We start from the raw sequence: 24,539 nt of genomic DNA, 5'->3' as shown, positions 1-24,539 counted from the left end.
AGTAGTCGAATGTCGTTGTCCGTCATGTCATCCATCATTGCTGGTAATTTGCTCAACTGTGAAAACACATTAACGTAATCTGTAGCATACAAGAACAGCTAACGCTCTTTTTCAATGACTCACCCAGTGTGTGGTTTTGAAAGATAAGACTGGAGTTGCTAAGCTACAAATTATTTTAAGATTTTAACGAAAACCTTGACATGAGGTTTACTCCATTGTTAAGAACTTTCAGCTCTACATGCGATTTCTTTAATGCTCTTCTAATAGTGGGCTCTTCTTAAAGAATGGTGGACAGTGGAGGTCAGTGTGAGCTGCTCAACTGCTGGCTTTGTTTTTTTCTCTTGTATTAATGTAGTTGGGGTCTAAAGGCAGGGGGTCTATTTTAAAAATAGAATTTCCTGTTCTCTATTCCTAAGGGGGGTTACACACAAGTCCCTGCAATGCACTAATCAAGCCCCAGAAGCCCACTCTGCAGTTCCTTTTACTTTCCCCAGTGATGGAACCTGGAAACGACTGACTGGGCAAGCAATAAGCCTTTTTTGAAATTTTTTGTGGATTGGGGGGGTGAGTTTCAGGGGGTGGTGGTGGTGGGGGGGTTGAGCAGCTTTTATTCATCATCGCTTGATCTGAGGTTTATGGGAGAGAGGGGTCCCTTAAATTATTACGATGATTACCACAAATCAAATGGAAGTGTTTGAAGGACTTGTCTTCTGAAAGTTGGAGGGGGGTCTGGGCCCTCCTGTAGCTTTACCCCTGCTAAGTTAAGTGATAAATTGGGGTCCCATGATCAGTAAGGCGCCCTCCTCAGCTGGACTGTTTTGAATGTGCCTAAACCGGAACATCAACAAGGAAACCAAACGGCAAAGCACAATGGAGATGAAGAGGAGACCTGAGTGAAGTGTTTCCAATTGTGAGGGGAGTTCGTATAGTGGACCGAGACAAGTGACTTTAAAATGAGCTCATCAAGAACACGGGGGACACAGTTGGAAACTTGTGAAGGGAAATTTCACACAAAGGTTTTTCTTTTCACAGAGAACCACAGACACATGGAGTAAGTGATCAAGTAGTGTGATGGACAGTAGGACTTTAGGGAATTATAAAACTCGACTTGATGTTATTTTAGAAGAATTAAGTGATAGGTCTGGTGGGCTTCTATATACAGGGTGAGGCAGAAAAGACAAACGTTTTTCACAAAATCACGCAAAATGACACCTTTTATTGGCTAAATAAAAAGATTACAATATGCAAGCTTTCGAGGTAACTCAGGCCCCTTCTTCAGGCAAGATGTAATAATTAATAAAGATTATTAAATAATAATAATTAATAAATAATAATTAATAAAGATTTATTACATCTTGCCTGAAGAAGGGGCCTGAGTTGCCTCGAAAGCTTGCATATTGTAATCTTTTTAGTTAGCCAATAAAAGGTGTCATTTTGCTTGGCTTTTCTCTACATTCATAATGGCTAACACGGTACAACACCCTAGTATCACAAAATCACAAAACTGTTAATTTTTTCTTACAAAGAAATGTATTGAAAGATTTGAGTTCATATTGAAATAGCATTTGACAAAATCAAGTGTGGAAAACAACATCTCCCATGTGGTGTCCATTATCACTGATGCATTTCTGAAGGCGTTCATGGAAGTTGGCCTCCACTCTTTTCAACATCGCTCTGTCGATTTAGGCGACTTCCATGCGAATGTCTTCCTTCAGTTCCTCCAATGTATGGGGCTTATGCTCGTATACATGTGCCTTGAGGTGACCCTACAAGAAATAATCGCACATGGATAAGTCAGGGGACCGAGGAGGCCAATGAATGTCACCAAACCTGGAAATGAGGTGACCAGGGAAGAGAGGTCGAATAACATCCATTGATGCTCTAGCTGTGTGGGCTGTAGCCCCATCCTGTTGAAACCACACACGCCGGATGGGAATATGTTTTCATCGTAATTCAGGTAAAAAGAAGTTGTTTTTCATCTCGATATAGCGCTCCGAACGATTACTGAGGCCAAGTTCAGAAGAATGCTTCCAAGCAGATCGACTTGGACTGCGCAGCAGGGCTGGTCGTACGCTTTCCACATTTTCAGGGGTACGTGCCGTTCGTGTCTTTTCTTCATTAGTGTACCTCGTGTACGAAGTGCTTTAACCCAACGTAGGATAGAGTTACGAGCGGGAACAGCTTTATTTCTGTGGATATTGAAATGGCAACGAAACTCACGCTGAACTGCGGTAACAAATTGGTTGTTCTTGACAAAACAGTCGGACGCAAAAACGCGGCGTTCTATCGTCCACGGCTCCATGGCTTCAACTAAAAAGAAAATTAAAAAAATGCTAAGACTTTGCGAACCTAACGCCACCTACCGCACATCTGTCACTCCACCTAGTGGTGAGTTCTAGCCATTTCAAAGATGTCCGTCCTGTACATATACTAGGGGGCTTTGCCCCCCGCTCACTTTGCTCACCAAACCCCTGGCCTGCACTACGTGCAAGCCTCTGTGTGGCTCTGCCGCTCGCGTATGAGGAAGCGGATGTACAATTTAAACATTGTTATTTTCATGGGAATTATTACATATGCATAATAGAACTAACTATTTTACATTACATCGAGTAATTAACCACAGTAAAAAAAAGTAAAACGTAATAAATTGAAAGAAAATGATATTTCATGTTGCGTTAGAGTTATTTGTTGAGTTATACATTTTCATTCTGTTTGGCATTGAAATTAACACGCAAATACTTTTTAAACTTACACTTTTACTGTAATACTTCAGTAAAAACAATATTTGGAATTAACTTTTCTTCAAGATCGCATTGAATTTTGATTCCGTGTTTGGACTTACATCATGACAACGCAACCTATAACTGCCCGTGAGTGAATATCGTTTCTTTCTCTCTAATAAATAAACTGACTTTTTCGAATGTTTGTCCCTGTGATTTGTTAATTGTCATAGCAAACGCTATTCTAACGGGAAACTGTAAATGTTTTAATACGAATGGCATATCAAGATCTCCTTTGGTGTCTAATGTTATCCCCTGAAGATGTACTACATTACCTTTCTTGTCACCTGTTAAAATTTTACATTTTAGAATTGTTCAACCAATACAACCAATCTTGTCCTATTGCATAGCCCATCACTCAGACATAAATTACACAATACCATTACAACACATCCTTCTTTCAACAGCAATTCAGCCAGTGGGAGACCAGACGGTGTTAACGGTTGTAGATATTCTTCGAAATATTGTATGTTGATGTTTTCATCTTCCGCACCACCACCTCCAACTGTTTCAGCAGAGTCTATTGATACGCATTTAACCAATTTGCTGTGTAACCGATTGACAATTTTCGCGTTAATTTGTTTGACGTCATCATTTCTCGGTGCTAGGATTGCCCGTGTACTCATTTCTTCTGTTGATAACCCTTCAGGATGAAATTCTGCAACAAGATTTGGACATAATACATCTTCTTTTATTGGGAACTTAACATGAGGAAAACGTTAAAATTTGTAAGAGCTGAGAGCGCAAGAACTGTGTCTGACAAAAGCATTCACACGAATGAGAGGTGAGAGGACTGTGGGTGTGGTTGAGAGGAGGGCGGGACTTAAAAAAAGTCTCATCTTGTACCAGGATTTTTTTATATAATAAAGATATGTATATATATTTGTATATGTAAAGTATCCAACAACAACATTTATTTCTATAGCACATTTTCATGCAAATGATGGAGCTCAAAGTGCTTCACATGATGAAGAAAGAGAAAAAAGACAAAATAAATAAGAATTAAAATAAAGGAACGCTAATTAACATAGAATAAAAGTCAGGTCCGATGGCCAGGGAGGACAGAAAAAGCAAAAAAAAAAAACTCCAGACGGCTGGAGAAAAAAAATAAAATCTGCAGGGGGTCCAAGGCCACGAGACCACCCAGACCCCCTCTAGGCATTCTACCTAACATCAATGACCTCAATCAGTCCTCATGGTGTTCAGAGTTCACATGGAAGAACTTGATGATGACGGTCACGTGGACTTCTGGCCTTTAATCCATCAGTGCTTCAGAAAGCATTCCAAACTCTTAATGTTCTGCACACTTTATCGTGTTACAGATTTAATATTAAATGGACACTTTTGCTATTTTTGCCATATCAATCTTCACTTACTGTAATAAGCCATAATGACAAAGTGAGAACATCTCTTCAGAAAGGTGTTGCAATTTTTTTTTTTAAAAAGCAAAGACTGAAATCTTTCATTCTTAAAAGTATTCAGACCCTTAATTCAGTTCTTTGCCGAAGCCCCTTTGGCCACAATTCCAGCTTTCATTTTTCTTGGTGAATGCCTACAAGCTTTGCAGTTTATCTCATTCTTCCTGGCAGATCTTCTTAAGCTCTGTGAGATTGGATAGGAAGTGTCCGTAAAGCTCCATCGTCAGGTCTCTCCACACAAGTTCTTTGGGTTTTACGTGTGTGGGCTTTGGCTGAGACACTCAACTACAGTTAGAGTCGTGTCCTGAAGCCACTCCAGTGTTGTCTTGGCTCTATGCTTCGGGTCATCGTCATACTGAAGGATGAACTGTTGTCCCAGTTCGAGATCACATGCGCTCTGGAGCAGGTTTTCTTCATGGACCCCCTGTATTTGGCTGCATTCATCTTTTCCTCGATCCTGACCAGTCCCCTTGTCCCTGCAGCTGTGTAGAACTTCCATGTCGTGATGCTGCCACCACCACACTTCACCAGAGGGATGGTGTTAGGCAGACGATGAGCACTGCCTGGTCTCCACCAGACCCAGTGTTTGGAGTTCTGCTCAAAGAGTTTCAGACCAGAGTATCTTCTTCCTCCTGCTCTCATAGTCCTTTAAAACTGTCATATGCCATCCTATCCACTCCACCATAAATGCCTGATTGATGGAGTCCTGCTGAGATGGTTCTCCTACCGACAGGTTCTCCCATCTCAGTAGAGGACTTCTGAAGCACGGTTAGAGTGACCATTAGGCTTGGGTCACCATCCTACTCAGGTTAGCCAGGTGAAAAACTCCAGGAAGAGTCCCGATGCTTCTAAACTTCATCCATTTCAGCATTATTGAGGCCGCCGTGCTCCTTGGAACTATCAAAGCTTTACAAATGGTTGCCCTCATCTATGCCTTATCGGAATTTTATCGTGGAGATCTACAGAGATTTCCATGAACTTCATGGCCTGGTTTTTGTCCTGACATGCAGTGTGAATTGCTGGAACTAAACTACATGAAGTAAAAATCAATTCAGTTTGCCACAGGTGGGCTCCGTTCAAGTTCTAGAAGGATCTCAAGGAGAATTACAGCAAGCGGGAGGCACCTGAGCAGAATATGGAGTGCCACAGCAAAGTGTCTGTAAACTTCTATGAATGAGAAATTTCAGCTTTTGATTTTTAATAAATTTGCAAACCTTCCTGAAAAACATGTTTTTACTTTGCCATTACGGTCTACTGAGCGTAGCTTGACGGGTAACAATGGCTGACGTGTCCATTTAAAATGAAACTTAAACGACGTGGTACAGTGTGCAGAAAGTGAAGGAGTCGCAATATGCACTGAGTCCACTGTCTGTAAGGTAATGGACACATGAGCCCAGAGTGCCCACCACTTCTATTAACCTGTTCAACAGGTGGTCTGGTACAGTGTGACCCTTAAGCCTGCCCCATAATCACCTTCATGCCTTTCAGGGTCAGGCATATCCTTCACAATCTGTGTTCTTGGCTGGTCGGAGTCCCCTCCGGCAGCTCCTGAAGCAATTGTACCCTCGGCCCCTCTCCTGATTATTCTTAAAAGGGGGTAGGAACCTCCTTAAATATCACAGGACTGACCCCCTTGTGATTTTGGAGAAACCTCAGTGGAGTTGATGGTCCGTTCTGGTGTTAGCATGTGTTTGGGGTGGTCCAGATGGCTCTTGACCACACCGAGTGCCGTAAGTAAAAACACTTGAGATGGTTTGTGATCAGACCACTCAGACCACATTCGGAGGAGGTCAGAAAGTGACCACATTTAACTCAAGTGTGAATGCATTCGTGTTTTCGTTCAGCAGACAACGACCACTGATTTAAGTGTTGTGCTGTGAGGTTGACCTCGGATCTTTATACGGACACAAAGAGGACACTGGAGACGCAATTTAAATGCCCACCGTAAATGTAATTTAGCTAATCCAGATCCAGGTCCTAATCCAAAACATTTGTTAAAGCCCCTCGTAATGAGGACCTCTAACTCTGCAGCCCACAGAAGTACTTCTGTAATAAAAAGGGCTGACAGGAACTATGGCCACCGTTCAGGAAAGCTTTTCTGCAAACTTTTCAATGTTCAGATTCACCTTCACACCCGTGAACTTCCTCTCCAGCAGATCACTTCTCGCCATATTGTTGTCCTTAGTCAGTTACTATTGTCATTCTGCGCACTCCTAAATAAAGTCAACTATCTTGTGACAGTGACACATGTCAAGGTCCGAGATACATTAGATGGGTAACCTGACATTAGGTACTCGTAGTTGACATGATAAATGTAGAAGATCTGCAAAGACCCAAGTGACTCTGAAAAGGTCCAAAATTGTGATGGCCAGATATCTGGGCCAGTAGAGCATATGAGATAGTCATAGTCAGTCATGGTGAGTGCCTACCAATGGAAAGAAAAAAAACAAACTGCAGATAAGGTGTTGGGCGACCATGACTCATGAGAGGTCCGGGAAGCCAATCCCACCTAGTATGGGCTACAGAGGCAGAAATCATGGATAATTTTAACGAAGGTCATGGGAGTAATGTGTCACAACACATAGTGCCACCAACCTGGGTTTCCTCCAACTGACCACACATGCAGGTTAGGTGAACTGGCAACTGATAAATCGGCCCGATTGTGTGCTTGATGTGGAGTATGGGCACACTTTTTGTTTTTTATTTCACCTTATACAATTTCTTGTATTAAGAATTAGTTTTTGCATACTCCTTGGGGTCAGAGCGCAGGGTCAGCCATTGTACAGCGCCCCTGGAGCAATTACAGGTTAAGGGTCCTGCTGAAGGGCCCAGCAGAGTAGGATCTCTTTTGGCAGTGACGGGGATTCGAACCGGCAACCTTCGGGATACCAGCACAGATCCTTAGCCTCAGAGCCACCAGGGTTTGTTCCTGCCTTGCACCCTATGCTGGCTGCAATAGGCACCAGAAGCCCAAGGGCCATCTTAACGTATGGACACATCGGGGGAAACAAGGAGCATAGGGGCCCAATGTTTCCAATGCCTACGTAGGTTTCTGTTTTGCTATCAAAACAGGGCCCCCAGCACACAACTTTGCGCCAAACTTGGCTTCGTCCCACTAGTCAAAAACATGCAGGTTAGGTGAACTGGCAACTGATAAATCGGCTTGGTAGATAGATAGATAGATAGATAGATAGATAGATAGATAGATAGATACTTTATTAATCCCAAGGGGAAATTCACTTACTCCAGCAGCACCTTACTGATACAAAAAACAATATTAAAGATTGATAATAATGCAGGTAAAAACAGACAATAACTTTATATAATGTTAACGTTTACCCCCCTGGGTGGAATTGAAGAGTTGCATAGTTTGGGGGAGGAACGATCTCCTCAGTCTGTCAGTGGAGCAGGACGGTGACAGCAGTCTGTCGCTGAAGCTGCTCTTCTGTCTAGAGATGATACTATTTAGTGGGTGCAGTGGATTCTCCATAATTGATAGGAGTCTGCTCAGCGCCCGTCGCTCTGCCACAGATGTCAAACTGTCCAGCTCCATGCCTATAATAGAGCCTGCCTTCCTCACCAGTTTGTCCAGGCGTGAGGCGTCCCTCTTCTTAATGCTGCCTCCCCAGCACACCACCGCGTAGAAGAGGACGCTCACCACAACCGTCTGATAGAACATCTGCAGCATCTTATTGCAGATGTTGAAGGACACCAGCCTTCTAAGGAAGTATAGTCGGCTCTGTCCTTTCTTACACAGAGCATCAGTATTGGCAGTCCAGTCTAATTTATCATCCAGCTGCACTCCCAGGTATTTATAGGTCTGCACCCTCTGCACACAGTCACCTCTGATGATCACGGGGTTCATGAGGGGTCTGGGCCTCCTAAAATCCACCACCAGCTCCTTGGTTTTGCTGGTGTTCAGGTGTAGGTGGTTTGAGTCGCAAAAGTAGGGTGTATGGGTAACCCTTTTCAGGGTTTGTTCCTCCCTTGCACCCTATGCTGGCTGCGATAGTCTTAACGTACGAGCACTGGCCTGGGGAACAAGGAGCATGGGGGCCCACGATGTTTCTGATGCCTATGTATGTTTCTGTTTTGCGATCAACTTTGCCCAGGGGCCTACGATGCTGGTCAGATTAAGCAAGTTATAAAATGACATGACAGTTGTGACTTAATTTTTTTTTCTCTATGATTCGTCTGCCTCTGTCAATATTAAATGTCAAACTCCACCCATGCTAAACATCCACGCCGACTAGTCAGGATTCCAACACGCAGATCACTCATACCACACTTAGCCACGATTAAAAATTAAAAGAGAGTTTCTTTACAAAATCTCACTTTCTTTTCCCTAACCTTCCCTTATCCGCTCTCGCTACCCCGGCCTTTCTAAATAAAAATTTAAAAAAAAACGAGCTGAGGTAAAGATGAGGGCGAAGTCAAGAAGTCCGACTTGGGCACAAAGTTTATTTTCTTGTTCTTGTTCTTCTTTGCGTCGCCGACGTGCGCCCCTCCCCGGGCGGAGCCTGCGCACCAGAGAGCGCGTGAGCGAGCGAGCGAGCGATAGAGGAGAGCACCGAGGGCGCGCGCACGCGAGTGCGAGCGGAGGGGATTAGCGGAGAGACGGGGCAGCGCCGAGTAATCCGCTCTGAGTGCCGCCAGGATAGAAGAGGACAGGACAGCTGAGCAAAGTTAAGCTCGAGTCCGGCCTGGGAGGCTCTGAATCCACCATATTGAAACCAAAGGGAAATGTCATTGAGGGAAGCGCGGCAGGAGCGCAACTGACGGGAAGGAAGGAAGAAACAAAAAAAAAGTCTTCCTGCTGCGGGACTTTAGGGAGAGCGACGCGGCTGACGAGCTGCTTTGTATGTCGTGACAGACGCTGGGGCTTCCAACTCGCTGCGTGAAAGCTTTTAAGTGGACAATCCTCTTATTTCAATAATGAAGGACCGGCTGGAGCAGCTCAAAGCGGTGAGTTTCCTTCTGCCTCGGGGGCTTCTTCTCTATTGTCTCTCTTATTTTTTTGTACTTGTTGAGTTAAGACGCACGTAAAGCCGCATAGGTTACCCGGCCGTCCGGCCCTTCCTGTTTGCCGGGCTGCACACCTGTGTCAGCTGACCTCCTCAGGTGAGCTGCTCAGCCCTGGTGGGAAGAAGAAGAAGAAGAAGAAGAAGGACAACAACGCCGACGACGAGGTGGCAGTAACAGGTCGTGGAGCTGGCGAGCACTATGAGTGCAAACCCCAGTCGCGCCTCCGCCTCAAAAGACGCTTAATTTCCTAAATGATCTGCACGGTTCCATTAAACAAATCCTACTGAGGGCTGTGCGATCAATTTTATCTTGAGCGGCGCTATACAGCTAAAGCCTTCGATCGGGTTACACTCTCTCGCCCCTCCTCAAGAGCATCTAGGGTGTCATTTTTAATCGGACACGACACACGGGAGTTGGTGTCAATTGGGCGCTGGGACCAGAATCCCAGTTCACCCGCTGTCAGGTCCAGCTTCCATGACCCAAGAATGAGCAAAGGGAGAAAAAAGAAGAGTGCAAGCCGAGCGGGCTGTAGCATTTTTGCAGCCTCGGATGAAACGGAATTTGGAGACCTCCAAAGCTTTATCTTTATATCCGGTACTTTTCTATTATCGTGACGGAAATCGGAGGGGCCGGCGCCCCGGTTACTTAAATTTTTGGGTTTTAAATTATTAGACTGGCCTACCCCAACCACAAATACTAACCTTAAAAGTTACTTGGGGTGCAGCATAGTTACCTATACCTCCCTAATGTTAATGTCCCCTTTGGGTGCCTATAGGCAGTACATATGTCGAAAAATTGGGGGGTGGGGTGGAAGTTTGGATCACCCTTGGTGTTTCAACAAGGTCTGTGATGTTTAAAAAAATTAAAGAAAGACAGAAAGAAAATATTTTAGGTGTCTGAACCACAGAGACAGTCTTAAATACAAGAAAAACATAAGCTCACAGACCTGCGATGTCTATAAGGTTACGTAGCTTTTTAAGTTCACTAATGTATTTTACTCTGGGGTGCCATTTAGAAATTTAAGATGGTGTAACATTCTTCATATAGCACCCTATTCCAACATAATAAACGTGGACACCACATGCAGTACCACACCTTTGCTACTTTGCATGCTTCCATTGTCTCTGTTGGCCCATAACACTGTAGGCCTGTCACGGCCTTTTCATTTGTAGTAATCCTCCTGCAGGGCTTCTACTGAATACAAGTTTATATTCCAGTGCCTGTTTAATTGTGGCCTGTAATTGGACTGTGAACTGCCCAGATGTTCCCATGTGTGCTCCACAGCTCAAAATGCAGTGCTGTTGAATGAATATTCCACACAAACATGATCTTTTTTTTTTTATTTTCCTTACACCATTTAATCTGTAGTGGGTGGAAAAAAAAAAAGAATGTGACGCTTTTGCGGAGAATGAACGGAACAAAGTTTGTGATAGAACAGGATCCAATTATGACTATCGCTGGACAATAGCAAACCATATTCAATGAATATTAAAAAGTCACTGTTAGTCTTGTCATATATCCCACCTATCAAGACAAATATCGTTAAATAAACAAGTCCAGAAAATGAAGGCAGTTTGCAAACTGAAGAAGAAGAAGCCCCCTTCATATGGGATCACACATTTGAATTGAAGACAGGATTCTTAGCCAGTGAAAGAGGGGGAGAGGCGAGTGTTCAATTAAAAAGCTTGACCCCTGTTGTGTGAAAGGACCTCCTGTTTGTGGACTGCTTAAATTTTCCAGAGGAATTTATTTAACAGCTAGCAACGGCACCTGTCACAGACAGGTGGTCTTCTTCTTCCTCTTTGTCTTTTCCCACTCCTTTGCTTGGTCAAACTTCTGCATACAGCTCCTCGATACTCAGGCCCTTTTCCTTTCAGATCATCTTTGACTTTATCCATCCACCTCCACTTTGGCCTCCCTCACTTTCCATTCCCATCACTCTTTTGCCCACACCTTCATGGTCTCTCCTCTTCACATGTCCATATCACTTCAACCATCTTTCCGTTACTTTCTTAGATTTCTCTTCCACTTTTGTTGCACCTCTGATTGTCTCATTTCTTAATCTGTTCTTCTTTGTATCTCCACACGTCCATCTCAACATTCTCTTTTCTATCACATCTAACTTTTACTCCTGTGCTCACTTTACTGGCCATGTCTCTGCGCCATACATCATTGATGGTCTCACCATTGTCTTAAAATCCTCACCTTTAACCTTCGCCTTAATTCTTAATTAAAAAAATATTTGCCGTCTCTTACCTTACGTTTACCTTTGTCTTTCCATTCATATTCGTGTGTGTGTGAACATCTCTTAACCAGCCCTTGATCTCTCGAGCACGTGCGTATCAGACTCTGTCATTATTTGCAAGCCGCCTTTCTCGCCTTCTGTCTGGTTTTATACCTGCCGTCTTTGAAGGCGACTCTCTCTGCGTGGCTCATACGCCTGCACTCCTCCTCGTGTGTCTCACACTCTCACTTCCCTCCTTCGTTGTGTTGCCAAAGCCAAACTGACCAATCGCACCAAAGCCAAACTGACCAATCACACCAAAGCCAAACTGACCAATCACACCAAAGTCAAACTGACCAATCAGATTGCTCTAAGGGACCGGGCACACAATCTTTAGCACTACATAGTAGATATTTTAGCAAAAAATGTGTGCATTTTACATATTATGAGCATACGACTCTTTGACATGACGAGTGGATTATACAGCATGAGTAACGTTTATGTTTTTGATAATTGTTTGGTATTGTCCAGCATTGGTCACCTTTGGGTCTCATTCTATCAGAAACTTTAGATAGAATTATTTGTCCTCAAGGGTCAATTTGGCTTTTCACAGAAGCTCTTTAAATAAACAAATACATAAATAGGTAGATAAGAAAGTTAATTAATAAATATACACACACACACTTACACCAGAATGACTATAAAGCAAGAAAATTAAAAAGAAAAAGGTTCTGATTTGGCTGCCACAGTCACAGACCCCTCCACAAATATATTACAAATATATGCATTCATACAATACATTGAATATTTTCTTGGCCATCATTGCTAACTACATTGAGTAACATATTAAAAAATATCTTTTTATTTCATTTGGGGTGGAACGTTCCTTTAAGGGCCCAAGGCAGAAAATCTGTGGTTCATTGTGAAGCTTCTTCAGTATTATGAATAATTGATAAAGATAAGCAGATGCTGTTATTGCATTTAAAAAGGACAAAATTACTGTGCATCCTCTGGAATGATTGTTACTGCTAAAAAAAAAAAAACTAGTTAAGAACACAAATAAAATTTAACGACATATACATATGAGAAAAGTACAAGTATTGCACTTGTGTTACTTTATACAGTCAACGGCATTTCACATGATAAACAAAATTACATGTAAGGTAACTGAAAAACCAGGCCTTTGGTCATTTTTCTACTAAAGCCGATGTCACATTATGTGACTTGTAGTTGTGGGGTGTGTCACACTTCCCAACTGCAGTTGCTGATGCTGTGAACAGACTCTGTCAATTTACACAAGTTAAAAATCACTGGGCATGTGAAATTGAGTGACTGTGTACCGACTTTCCACCCTGCCTTTCACATCTATCTATCTATCTATCTATCTATCTATCTATCTATCTATCTATCTATCTATCTATCTATCTATCTATCTATCTATCTATCTATCTATCTATCTATCGTATAGTGCCATTCATATCTATCTCCATCTATCTATCTAATCCTGCCAACTACGCTAATCTGTCTATGTGTCTGTCTATCCATCTATTGTCTTTTTTCCATTCTGTCATGGTATGTAAAACACGAGACATTAGACAGACGAGCGTCTCGTGTTTGTGAATTCTAAAATGCCTGCCTTCCTTTTTCCTTGTCGCTGCTTTATATGAACTGTATTTTCAGATGAGCGTTCATTGCTTGTCAGCTCTTGTGCACACACAGCCCACCCCTACGACTGAAGACACAATCAAACTGATTTTTATCAGAAAGAGTCGCAGACTAGTTGGAGTCGGCAACTGGGTATGTCACATTACAGAACCGGCCCTGATTGGGGTATTAATAATAATAATAATTCTTTACATTTATGTAGCGCTTTTCTCACTACTCAAAGCGCTCTCCACACAGGGAGGACCCGGGAAACGAACCCACAATCTCCTTACTGCAAAGCAGCAGCAGCACTACCACTGCGCTACCTGTGAGGTATGCCGCCAGCTGCCTCCGACTCGCTCAGCAAGACCCAATTCACCTTTGCCATCGTCTTTTTTTTTTTTACCCTGTTGCCTTTAGGTTGATGTTACAGGGCCATAAAACCCACACTTCTAGACTCAAAAATGAATTTTTATTCTTGAGCCAACATTGAACCGAATTTAACGCCATGTCACACTGGACGACTTTTCTAGTGATTTTCAGCCGTCATTTAGATAGTCTTAGCCAGTCTGAGGTGGTCGGCGACGCACGCTAGTGAAGTTGGACGCGTAACGTGACTTGCCCAGCCAGTCCATGACTCGTTCCGACGGGTTTTTTAGAATTTGCCTTCAGTCGTGGGGTAGGCCCCTGTGTGCACGAGAGCCGACAGCCAATGATTGCTCATTTAGAAGTTCGGTGCTTATAATATAGCCAAGAGGAACAAGGAACACAAGCGTTCTGGACCTCGCAAACAGAAGAGAAGCCTGTCTGTTTAATGTCTCCTTTTTTACGTAGCACAACAGAATGGAAAAAAGGGAAAAAAACTCTCCATACCTGTTAACCTTTGTATGGCATCACATTATTGGCTATCATAAAAAGGGTCAAACACTGAACTGCACTGGAAGGTCAGGACTCTACTGGTAAACATGACATGGCTGGCAATTTTCAGTCTTTTAAATTGACACGGCCCGGCGACGAGATCTGCAACTGAAGCCGTCAAGACATTGGCTTTAGACTTTGTTTCTTGATTACCGTTTTAATACTTCTGAAAAAGAAGATGGACTTTCAGTTTTTGCTCTTTTGCCTGTTTTCTGGCGCTTGTCTTCTGGTTATCGTTTTTCCATTTTTTTGTCCTCCACCACATCACAGTGATTACTGTCCTGGTGTAATTGACACATCAGAGGTCGATATCACTAACTGATGCTCCCCAAGTAAAGGTGGCTGTACACCACTTGATACAGAAATACACGCCATGCCATATCATTGTCAAAGCCCACTTAATCCTGAGCAGGGTCGTGGGGGGCTGCAGCTGAACCCAGCAAGCATAGGTGCCATACCATCGCAGGGGGAACCCGTACACACACAGGCACTCTAGGGCCAGTTTAGTGTCACCAATCCACACAACCTGCATGGGTGTAGACTATGGGAGGAACACGACAACGCAAACACAGGGAGAACATACAAACTCCACACAGGGAGGGACCCCGAGTGCAAACCCTGGTGTCCTTACTGCGAGGCAGCAGCACGACAACCGTGCCACCCACAGAAATACAAATTGTGCTTATAGCAGAATCTTCTAGAGTTCTGTTTTAGATTGACTTTTTATGTACATTTAATAACAAATCATTATTTTACAGCGTGTGTTTCGATGATCTCTATTAAAAATTTTGGAACAAAAAATACAGTAAATGTGCAGTGGTGGGCAGATTGGCAATTTAAATGAATCTGAATATTTCCTGTTGTTTCTGTATGTGTCTGTACAGTAGTAGTGAGAAGTCAAGCAAAATGACACCTTTTATTGGCAAACTAAAAAGATTATGTACAATAGAAACACATTTACACGCACGCAAAGACTCCCTGGTATTCAAAATTAATGAGACTGGTGTTAAAGAGAATTTCATTTTAAAAACAATTACCTTTTAACCCTGCCAGCCCTCAAAGGATCTTAGAAATTTTCTTCTGTGAGATCTATCTGTTTACATCAGTTATGGAGGTTTGGGTGTTTTCAGCTATTTGGAATGTTTTTCTTTTTGGCAATTCTACAACTTAAAGAGAAAAAAAAAAAATAAAAAGTTGCACAATGACATATCTGGCAAATACAGCAATGATGGAAGCGTTGGAATGTGCTTGGAGGCCAGAAACTCCATAAGAGACAATACTTGAGGGAAGTAATGCATTGTCAAGGTGCAAGATCCAGTTTGTTGGGCAATTTCAGATAAAAAAACAAAACAAAACGAAAGACTTCTCATCTCCAGAACACTTAAGCCCACCACCATAACAGCAACAAACACAGTCGTTCACTTTTCGTAGGTTTCAATTATATTTTTATGATGTTTTGAAATCAGAATTTGTGAATCGTGTTCAGTTTGTGAGGGGCCGGTGGGGGGTCAACACTTGGGCTGTTATTGATTTCATGATTACCTGGAATGCAAATAAAGAAACGAGCTGCAGCAAGTTTTGTCAAATGACAAGCTGCTGGGAGGTAATGGAGGCAGTGTTGGCACGACAGGTTTGAAAAAAGTCACTTTCCTTCATGTCCTGACCGGCCTCGCGCACGTTACGTACTGTACCATAAAATAGTGCGAGCAGAAACCTCAACAAAATTATATATACTGTATGTATATGTATACTGTATGTACTGTAAGTGTGTGTATATATATATATATATATATATATACACATACAAATATCTATCTCTATTTATATATTTATATATATATATATATATATATATATATATATATATATATATATATATATATATATATATATATATAATAATATATATATATATATTAATAATATATATATATATATTAATAATATATATATATATATATATATATATATATATATATATATTAATAATATATATATATATATTAATAATATATGTGTGTGTGTGTATAACATAGATATAGTTATATACAGAGATATGCAGATATATAGAGATATATACAGAAATATAGAGATATATACATATATAAATATATATGTGTTTATATATAATATATATAATATGTGTGTGTGTGTATAATATAGATATATACAGATATATAGATAGATACACAGTCATATGAAAAAGTTTGGGAACCCCTCTCGGCCTGCATAATAATTGACTCTCCTTTCAACAAAGAAGATAACAGTGGTATGTCTTTCATTTCCTAGGAACATCTGAGTACTGCGGTGTTTTCCGAACAAAGGTTTTTAGTGACACAGTATTTAGTTGTATGAAATGAAATCAAATGTGAAAAACTGGCTGTGCAAAAATGTGGGTCCCCTTCTAATTTTTCTGATTTGAATGCCTGTCACTGCTCAATACTGATTACTTGCAACACCAAATTGGTTGGATGAGCTCATTAAGCCTTGAACTTCATAGACAGATGTGTCCAATCATGAGATATAAAGGGATTTAAGGTGGTCAATTGCAAGTTGTGCTTCCCTTTGACTCTCCTCTGAAGAGTGACAGCATGGGATCCTCAAAGCAACTCTCAAAAGATCTGAAAACAAAGATTGTTGAGTCTCCTGGTTTTGGGGAAGGCTACAAAAAGCCATCTCAGAGGTTTAAACTGTCAGTTTCAACTGTAAGGAATGGAATCAGGAAATGGAAGGCCACAGGCACAGTTGCTGTTAAACCCAGCAGGTCTGGCAAGCCAAGAAAAATACAGGAGTGGCATATGGGCAGGATTGTGAGAATGGTTACAGACAACCATAGATCACCTCCAAAGACCTGCAAGAACATCTTGCTGTAGATGGTGTATCTGTACATCGTTCTACAATTCAGTGCAATTTGCACAAAGAACATCTGTATGGCAGGGTGATGAGAAAGAAGCCCTTTCTGCACTCACGCCACAGAGTTGCTTGTTGTATGCAAATACTCATTTAGAAGAAGAACACCACATTCCAAGAAAAACACCTGCTACCTACTGTCAAATTTGGTGGAGGTTCCATCATGCTGTGGGGCTGTGTGGCTAGTTCAGGGACTGGGGCCCTTGTTAAAGTCAAGGCTCGGATGAATTCAAACCAATATTAAATTCTTCAGGATAATGTGCAAGCATCAGTCACAAAGTTGAAGTTACACAGGGGTTGGATATTCCAACAAGACAATGACCCAAAACACAGTTTGAAATCTACAAAGGCATTCATGCAGAGAAGTATAATGTTCTGGAATGGCCGTCACAGTCCCCTGACTTGAATATCATCGAAAATCTATGGGATGATTTGAAGCAGGCTGTCCATGCTCGGCAGCCATCAAATTTAACTGAACTGGAGAGAATTTATATGGAAGAATGGTTAAAAATACCTCCATCCAAAATCCAGACACTCATTAAAGGTTATAGGAGGACATCGTCTAGAGGCTGTTAGCTGAGCCTCCTTTTATAAATCTAAGTATTGTCATATCTCTGTTGGGGTGCCCAAATTTATGCACCTGTCTAATTTTGTTATGATGCATATTGCATATTTTCTGTTAATCCAATAAACTTAATATCACTGCTGAAATACTACTGTGTCCATAAGGCATGTCAGATATTAAAAGGAAGTTGGTACTTTGAAAGCTCAGCCAATGATAAACAAAAATCCAAAGAATTAAGATGGGTTCCCAAAATTTTTGTATGACTGTATATATATATATATATATATATATATATATATATATAAAACACACACATCTCTCTCTCTCTCTCTCTCTCTCTCTATAGATATATAGATTGTGAATTGATTTTGTTTTCTTGCCTGAATAAGGGGTCTGAGTTGCCTCATAAGCTTGCATGTTATAATCTTTTTAGTTAGCCAATAAAAGGGTCATTTTGCTTGACTTCTCACTACGTCCATAACGGCTAACACGATGTAACATCTTTGCTTTTCATTGTAATTCTGTTGAGCTGTCGGTTTGGGTTTTGAGATGTGTTTCTTTGCCTTAATTATAATTTTTTTTCCTATGTAAAGATTGTTTTTCCTTTATTATAAATAATATACATAGAGAGGATTTATATACTTTGATAAATTGGTTCTTTTGCTTTCATTGAATTATTTTCAGGTTAGGTTTCTGCTTACTCTGTTTTGTGGTTTTACTAATAATAAGCAGGTTATTTCTTTCACAATTTCTACGGTAATTTTTTTCTATTCAGTATGACCTGCTTTCATGTTTGTAATGTCAGGCACAAGGCATACTGGTTAGCAAATTGTTATTTGTCTTTAAAATTACAGTAACCTGCTAAGGGTGGGCTTGAATGATTGATAATCAACCAGCAGTATTGTCATTAAAACTGGTGAACCTGTTAAGTATGAGTCACAATTACTGATAATTGATCAGTGGTGTCAACTTTAATTTTTAAATACAAAAATCAGTTAAATATAAAAATGACACTCATTCATTCATTCATTCACTTTCCAAAGGCAGGTTGCAGAGACAACAGTCTTAGCAGTGAGACTCGTACGTCATTTTCCCCAGACACATTTGCTAACTCGCACTGTGGGATCCCAAGGCATTCCCAGGCCTAGGTCTAGGTCTTCCCCGGGGTCTCCTCCCAGCTGGTTGTGCCCGTGAAACCTCCACAGGGAGGCATCCGTATCGGAGATGCTTCCAACTGTAGTGAATCAGGATCTCTAGGAGTTAGTTAACCTCCTTGGCATTAACCTTGAGCAGGACTCAGTCGTGAAATTCAATGCAGTTAGGGTTAAACTTGAGTCCGACTCCAAGTGGCATGTAGTGATACCCTTTATCGCAGGGCAAAGGCAGTCGTGGTGGGCCTCAGTGGTTCCAATCCAGTTGCTTAATAAGATGCACTTATTGCTCATGTAACACTTTTCTGCTTCACTTTAGTTGTCTTGCTTGTTAAGATTTTGAACCCTTATTGCTTATTTAGTCTTAAACTGCTCTATTCTCAGTTTTAATGGCCCTTATTTGTAATAAGATGCAAATGGTTAAAGAAAGCAGCTCTTCTCCATTTAGCTTGTTTCCATTTATACCATCTACTAAAGTGGATGGCCTCCTAGTAGTTCGGGACCAGCCAGGACTGACAGGTAATAAGAGAGGCAGATGTTCAATAAACAAAAAAAGGGATTTTTTTTTTTATTACATGATAGAGTAGGAAAAAATAAATTAAAAAAAAAAAGTTTCTGATGTAATTGGTTACACCAAAAAAAATATTATCCTGTGACAAAACAAATCTAATTATAAAAATGCATGTAGAAAAAATATGTAAAACACCCTGATATATACACAGTCACTTTTAGTTCATGTGAGGGTATCAGCAGCCTTAAAATAAAACAAAACTGGACTCTGTTTCAGCCCATGGCATACAACTCCTCAAAAAATATCTCAGGGGCCTAAACTGCTTCTTAATATCAACCAACAGCTCAGCCACCAGGCGCCTCTTACCCTGGCGTACCTCGCTCAACCTCACCCTTCTTCTCAATTCTCTCCAAATGATCCCCACCTCTTGCGGCCACACCTGTACTTACAAAGGCTTCTCAGTTCCCCTGGTCAGCTTGCCTAAACATAGGGAGATACCGTTTCAGGTCTACCAGGGGAATCGCATAACCTCTAGCAAAAATCAAAATATCCAACAGCAAAATACACATGATTAAACACTAACAATACAAATAAACATTTCTACCTAACCTCGAGGTTACTACGACATGTAAAGGAAACGTTACAGTACACCTACACTATTAATCCAAAATGGACTCCCCCTATAGCTGTCTTTCAACTTTCCCAGGCACCCGCGAGTGCACTTAACTTCAGCGCCACCTTTAAAACAACGGCCGGTAAATGTGGAATATTACGTGCGAGGCTTGTACCTGAAACAAATGGCGGAACAGCTGGAAAAAAAAAAAAAACAGCAACCTTCCAGTAAGTCCAAAAACCTTGTTCAACAATTCGTTTTCTCGTTGTAAACTCGCTGACATATGCCTGTTGTGGTTCATGCATATAATGCTTATTGAGAATCTTGATGTCCCGTATCTGTCTGCACTATACTGTGTTAGCGTCCCGGTGAGGCTATACCGTCACAACCTGTGTGTATTTATCGCACTGTTTGATTTAATTAAATACTTGGAAGGAAAGTGAAGAGAATAAGTGAACGACTGAGAATTACTCCTCTGTTTTAGGCATCAAATCATTTGGATGATATCCTTAGAAAGGCAGAAATCCCTAGGATATGAGAATGACCTGACATGGAGGAATTGGAGCATTAACAGGCCATTAAATTATTGGCAAGGATTGTTTTCTAATGAAGTAGCTGGGTTGGAATAAAAACCTCTGGCCACTGTGGCCCTCCAGGATTTACTTCTTTCTTTTAGAACATTTTTTGCTGCTGAAAAAAAGTAATGGTTTTGACTTGTTTTTCTGTGGGTACACATGACAGGTAAGGTGGCTAAGAGGCACCAAGTTAAAAAAACATTTCTGAACGTTCAGTATTCCTCGGTTACAACCCTGCAGCGCTCGTGCCTGAAATCAATTAAGCGATAATATAAAAGATCACCCTTTTGTCCAAGATTCCGGATGACTGAAGAGTTTACTGGTGTTTGTCTTTCTATATTCGATTCTTTTTTTAACCCTTTGCAGTCGTATTTAATTTTCAACGTCACGCTACATTAGTCGTAATTAATTATTGAAAAAACGCCAATAATTACAGCAGTTATTTTTTCAAGCACGTAGGAATAACACAGGCCACTTTTCTCGACCAGGCGACTGTGCAAATCGGTCAGAAACTTGCAGGGCCACCAGCGGTGGCCTGACGACCTATAGCGCACTTTTTACTAAGGCCAGTTTTCTGGCCTAACGACCGCAAAGGGTTAAAGACTCTTAGCTATGTTATTTTTCAACTTCGTTGTTATGTTGTCTTGGTTACGACTTGGTGGCAGCCATGCATGAAAGGTCACCATTCCGTCTCATCGCTATCCAAGATTGTGGATAACTTAAGACATTGCTGGTGTTGTGTTTTTGTTTCTTTTTATATTCAGTTCTCTGCTTAACTCTTTTAGGGCTAATTTTTTTTTGTTTCTTTTCTCCCAGGGCTGAATATTTTTCCAAAAACTAACTTTATTTAAAAAAAGAACACAAAGCAATTGAAATCAACAAAAAATATTTACTTTTGACAAATGTTACTGTCTTGCATGTTGTTTGAGCCTGCATACTCTATGATTTCACATACATATCACATACATTTTACACAGCAAAGTCCTGCAAAGCCTGATCTTGCTTAAAGCTGCCAATTTCAGTCATTGCCACATTGCACTCCTTACAATACGTGTTGCTTTGGTGCCTACTTCTCAATTGTCTGTTGCTGCACTTTCTCACGTATATTGTTAGTGTGTACTGTAGAGAGACAAGTCACCCGTTTGCCATCGTGCCATGCCACTGCCACCAAGTTTTCTGAATAAAACTTTGCAGCATCACGTACCTATCATCATGCTGCATAACCTGTCCAAAGCCACCAGGGGACAAAGCACGTTTGGACCAATGCTCTCTGAAGTTATATCACCAGTTCCGTCCCAATCTCTATTTGTAATGCCACAGCGCGCTTCATCTCGTCTTTTGTTGTGGGTTTCCACTTTGAAAAACGAGAATGTAATGCAAGCGCAGCCCGCGATTCATTAAATTTCTCTGCCTACCTGTTTGTCTCGTCTGACAGTAGCAGAAAAGCAGCATCAGGAAAGAGCAGCCTGAAGTAGTTCAGCAGCTGGTGATCTGTCGTGTCCAACAGCAAGCCATGCTGTCTTGTGAAGTCCGGTAGCCCACGGATCAATGTCTGTATATTCCTCCCACGCGAATATATGCATCGGCTGCACTAATGCGTTCAGCTGGCGCGGCATCGGCTGGTGTCTGATCAGCTGATGCCTGCTTCTCACTCTCTTGTTCGATCTCCTGATCACTGTCAATAAAATCCGATTCTGAAAAATCAGAGTTCGACTCTGCGATAATGCGCAAAACATTGTCTGCCGAGTGTTTTCTTTTCTGCATTCGCTTCGCTCCCTTGTGACATGTCAATGCCATCTTGCCATTGTTTACATTTCACAACTCATGCACACACAAGGATTAGTTGCCAAGTCAACGAGTCTAGCATTCCTCCAAGCACAGAGGGAATACCTGCGACGTGACAGTGAGTTTTGTCGCTATTAACAGCTGATTGTCACCCTCTATCCCTGGATGTCGACTTTTGACGACATTCGCCCTCAACCCCTCCTGTCGACAAAAGTCGGCATCTGCCCTAAAAGAGCTACAGACTCTTGGCTACATTATCCTGGTTAAAAGTTTGGGGCTATGTGAAAGTTCTTTTGAATTCTCGTCTGTGATCTTTGCTTTGATTAACAGTTACGTCCATTTTTTCCAGTCCATTTTCCCTTTCTCCCGTGTTGATTGTTTCTTCAGCATAACACTCTCTTGCCCTAAAATACGGGAAGATCAACACAAAGTAAATCTACAGATTCAAAATAATTTCAAATCAAGATTCAAGTCTAAAATTAGAGGTACTGGAGAAAGACTGCTCTGATTTCAACTTGTAGCATTTGTTTAAATCCAGAGGAACAGTTGGTTATCTTTCAATAAATGTGAAATTATCGCCAGATTTATTGGTGTACCCTCCAAACAGTGGCACTTAAATAACTGCATTTAAGTAAAAGTTGGCTTGCAATGGGGGCTCACTTATTACAGTCTGGTATTTATGCTATTCAGCCACAACTAAAGTCGAATTTGGAAGGGATTAGTTTTACACAAAAAGGTGGGGTTAAGTCATTTTTGCCAGAGGACCTCCCTAATTTTAGTCCTGCCCGAATCGCTCATGTCAGTAAACTTTTTACAGACTGCGTGTTCATGTCTCAGTAAAGATTATGGAGTCTTTTATCAACTCTCTATATATAAAAACAGTGTCATCTCCAGACAGAGGAGCAGCTTCAGCGACAGACTGCTGACACCGTCCTGCTCCACTGACAGACTGAGGAGATCATTCCTCCACCACACTATGTGACTTTTCAATTCCACCCGGGGGGTAAACGTTAACATTATATAAAGTTACTGTCTGTCTGTATGTATACCTGCATTGTTATCACTCTTTAATTTAATATTGTTATTATCAGTATGCTGCTGCTGGAGTATGTGAATTACACTTGGGAATAATAAAGCTATCTATCTATCTATCTATCTATCTATCTATCTATCTATCTATCTATCTATCTATCTATCTATCTATCTATCTATCTATCTATCTATCTATCTATCTATCTATCTATCTATCTATCTATCTATCTCATCCTGCCAACAATACTAAAATTAATATCTCTCTCTCTCTCTAAAAGTGCCAATGGTGACGCTTTTATGTCACTTTTTTGTCACACTTTCAATCGGACTTATTTTAAAACCTACTTATATATGTTTGGTATACTTCTTTTCAGAATGTGATGTTGTTAGATTTTCAGATTCTTATTCCGTTTTTAAATTATAAACTAAAAAATATGAAGAACTCACGTCCTGTGAGACAAGACTTTGTGACAACATATTTATCCATGCCCGGGGCCGAAAATAAAAGATAAAGAGTAGGACAGCTGCTGTACAGGCTTTTAAATGTTTGAAGCGCCGCACGAGATGTAGATCACACTGCGTGGCAGCAGCAGCAATCCAGCAACTGATAGAGGAAAGAGGGGGTAAAAAAAAAAAAAAAAAAAACTTTGTTTCCCATTGTATCACCGTTTAAGAGGGGGTTTCGGAGGAGCGACCGCCTCTCCTTGGGGTGCGTTCAGCCCCCCTCTTCACAACGCGAGCGAAACGAGCAGGGGAAGACCCCCTAGTCTTCTATAAAATGTTGGTAAAGTTGACGCATCAGTAAAATTCTACCATTTAGGCAATTTGGTTTGAAAATTTTGGGACTAAAGTTATAGAGGTCCTCCAGTAATAATATCTTTAATCCACAGACTTTACCTGACCTCCTGGTGTAAGAATAGTATTGTCTGAATAGGGCTTAATGCACCTCCATAGTCCCAGAAATACGAATAACGAGCTATGAGGGTTTTTAGCTGTTGTGCTGCCAAAGACATTTTTTGGTTTCCCCAATGTATTGTCCTTCTTGCATGTTGTAAATGACAACTAAAAGCTGTTGGTGACAGGAATTGGCAACAGGCTGTGTATATTTCTAGTTCAGTACCCCATTTTATGGATCCAACCAGCCAACAGAGGTGAACCTGAAAAATGTCGGTTAAATCGTCGGAGCAAGGGTGTACTGAATGTTATATTCTGGAGTCCGAGACTAAGGCAGTTCCAATTTGTTTGATGTGGTGTGCGTGTTTTTTTATTTGATACATCAACTGTCCACACAGTGTGTGTGTGTGTGTGTGTGTGTGTGTGTGTGTGTGTGTATACTATATATATATATATATATATATATATATATATATATATATATATATATATAT

The 24,539-nt window shown here is 41.1% G+C and overlaps 1 protein-coding gene across 4 annotated transcripts in view; it reads left to right on the top strand.

Moving 5' to 3' along the window:
* Positions 1-8,755: 8,755 nt before the first annotated feature.
* The window catches only part of stx3b (syntaxin 3b), a 77,333-nt gene continuing 61,549 nt past the window's right edge, over positions 8,756-24,539 (top strand). Inside the window, exon 1 of one of the 4 annotated variants that reach the window (XM_051932675.1) lies at positions 8,756-9,163. In XM_051932675.1, the coding sequence (XP_051788635.1) occupies positions 9,134-9,163 (30 nt within the window). In that variant the 5' untranslated portion in view covers positions 8,756-9,133. The remainder of the gene's footprint in view (positions 9,164-24,539) is intronic. The other 3 variants (XM_051932674.1, XM_028812288.2, XM_028812289.2) reach the window with 3 other exon arrangements.

This window comes from Erpetoichthys calabaricus, chromosome 10, assembly GCF_900747795.2.
Source record: "Erpetoichthys calabaricus chromosome 10, fErpCal1.3, whole genome shotgun sequence".
Lineage (NCBI taxonomy): Eukaryota > Metazoa > Chordata > Cladistia > Polypteriformes > Polypteridae > Erpetoichthys > Erpetoichthys calabaricus.
This window is presented reverse-complemented; position numbering and strand designations above follow the sequence as displayed.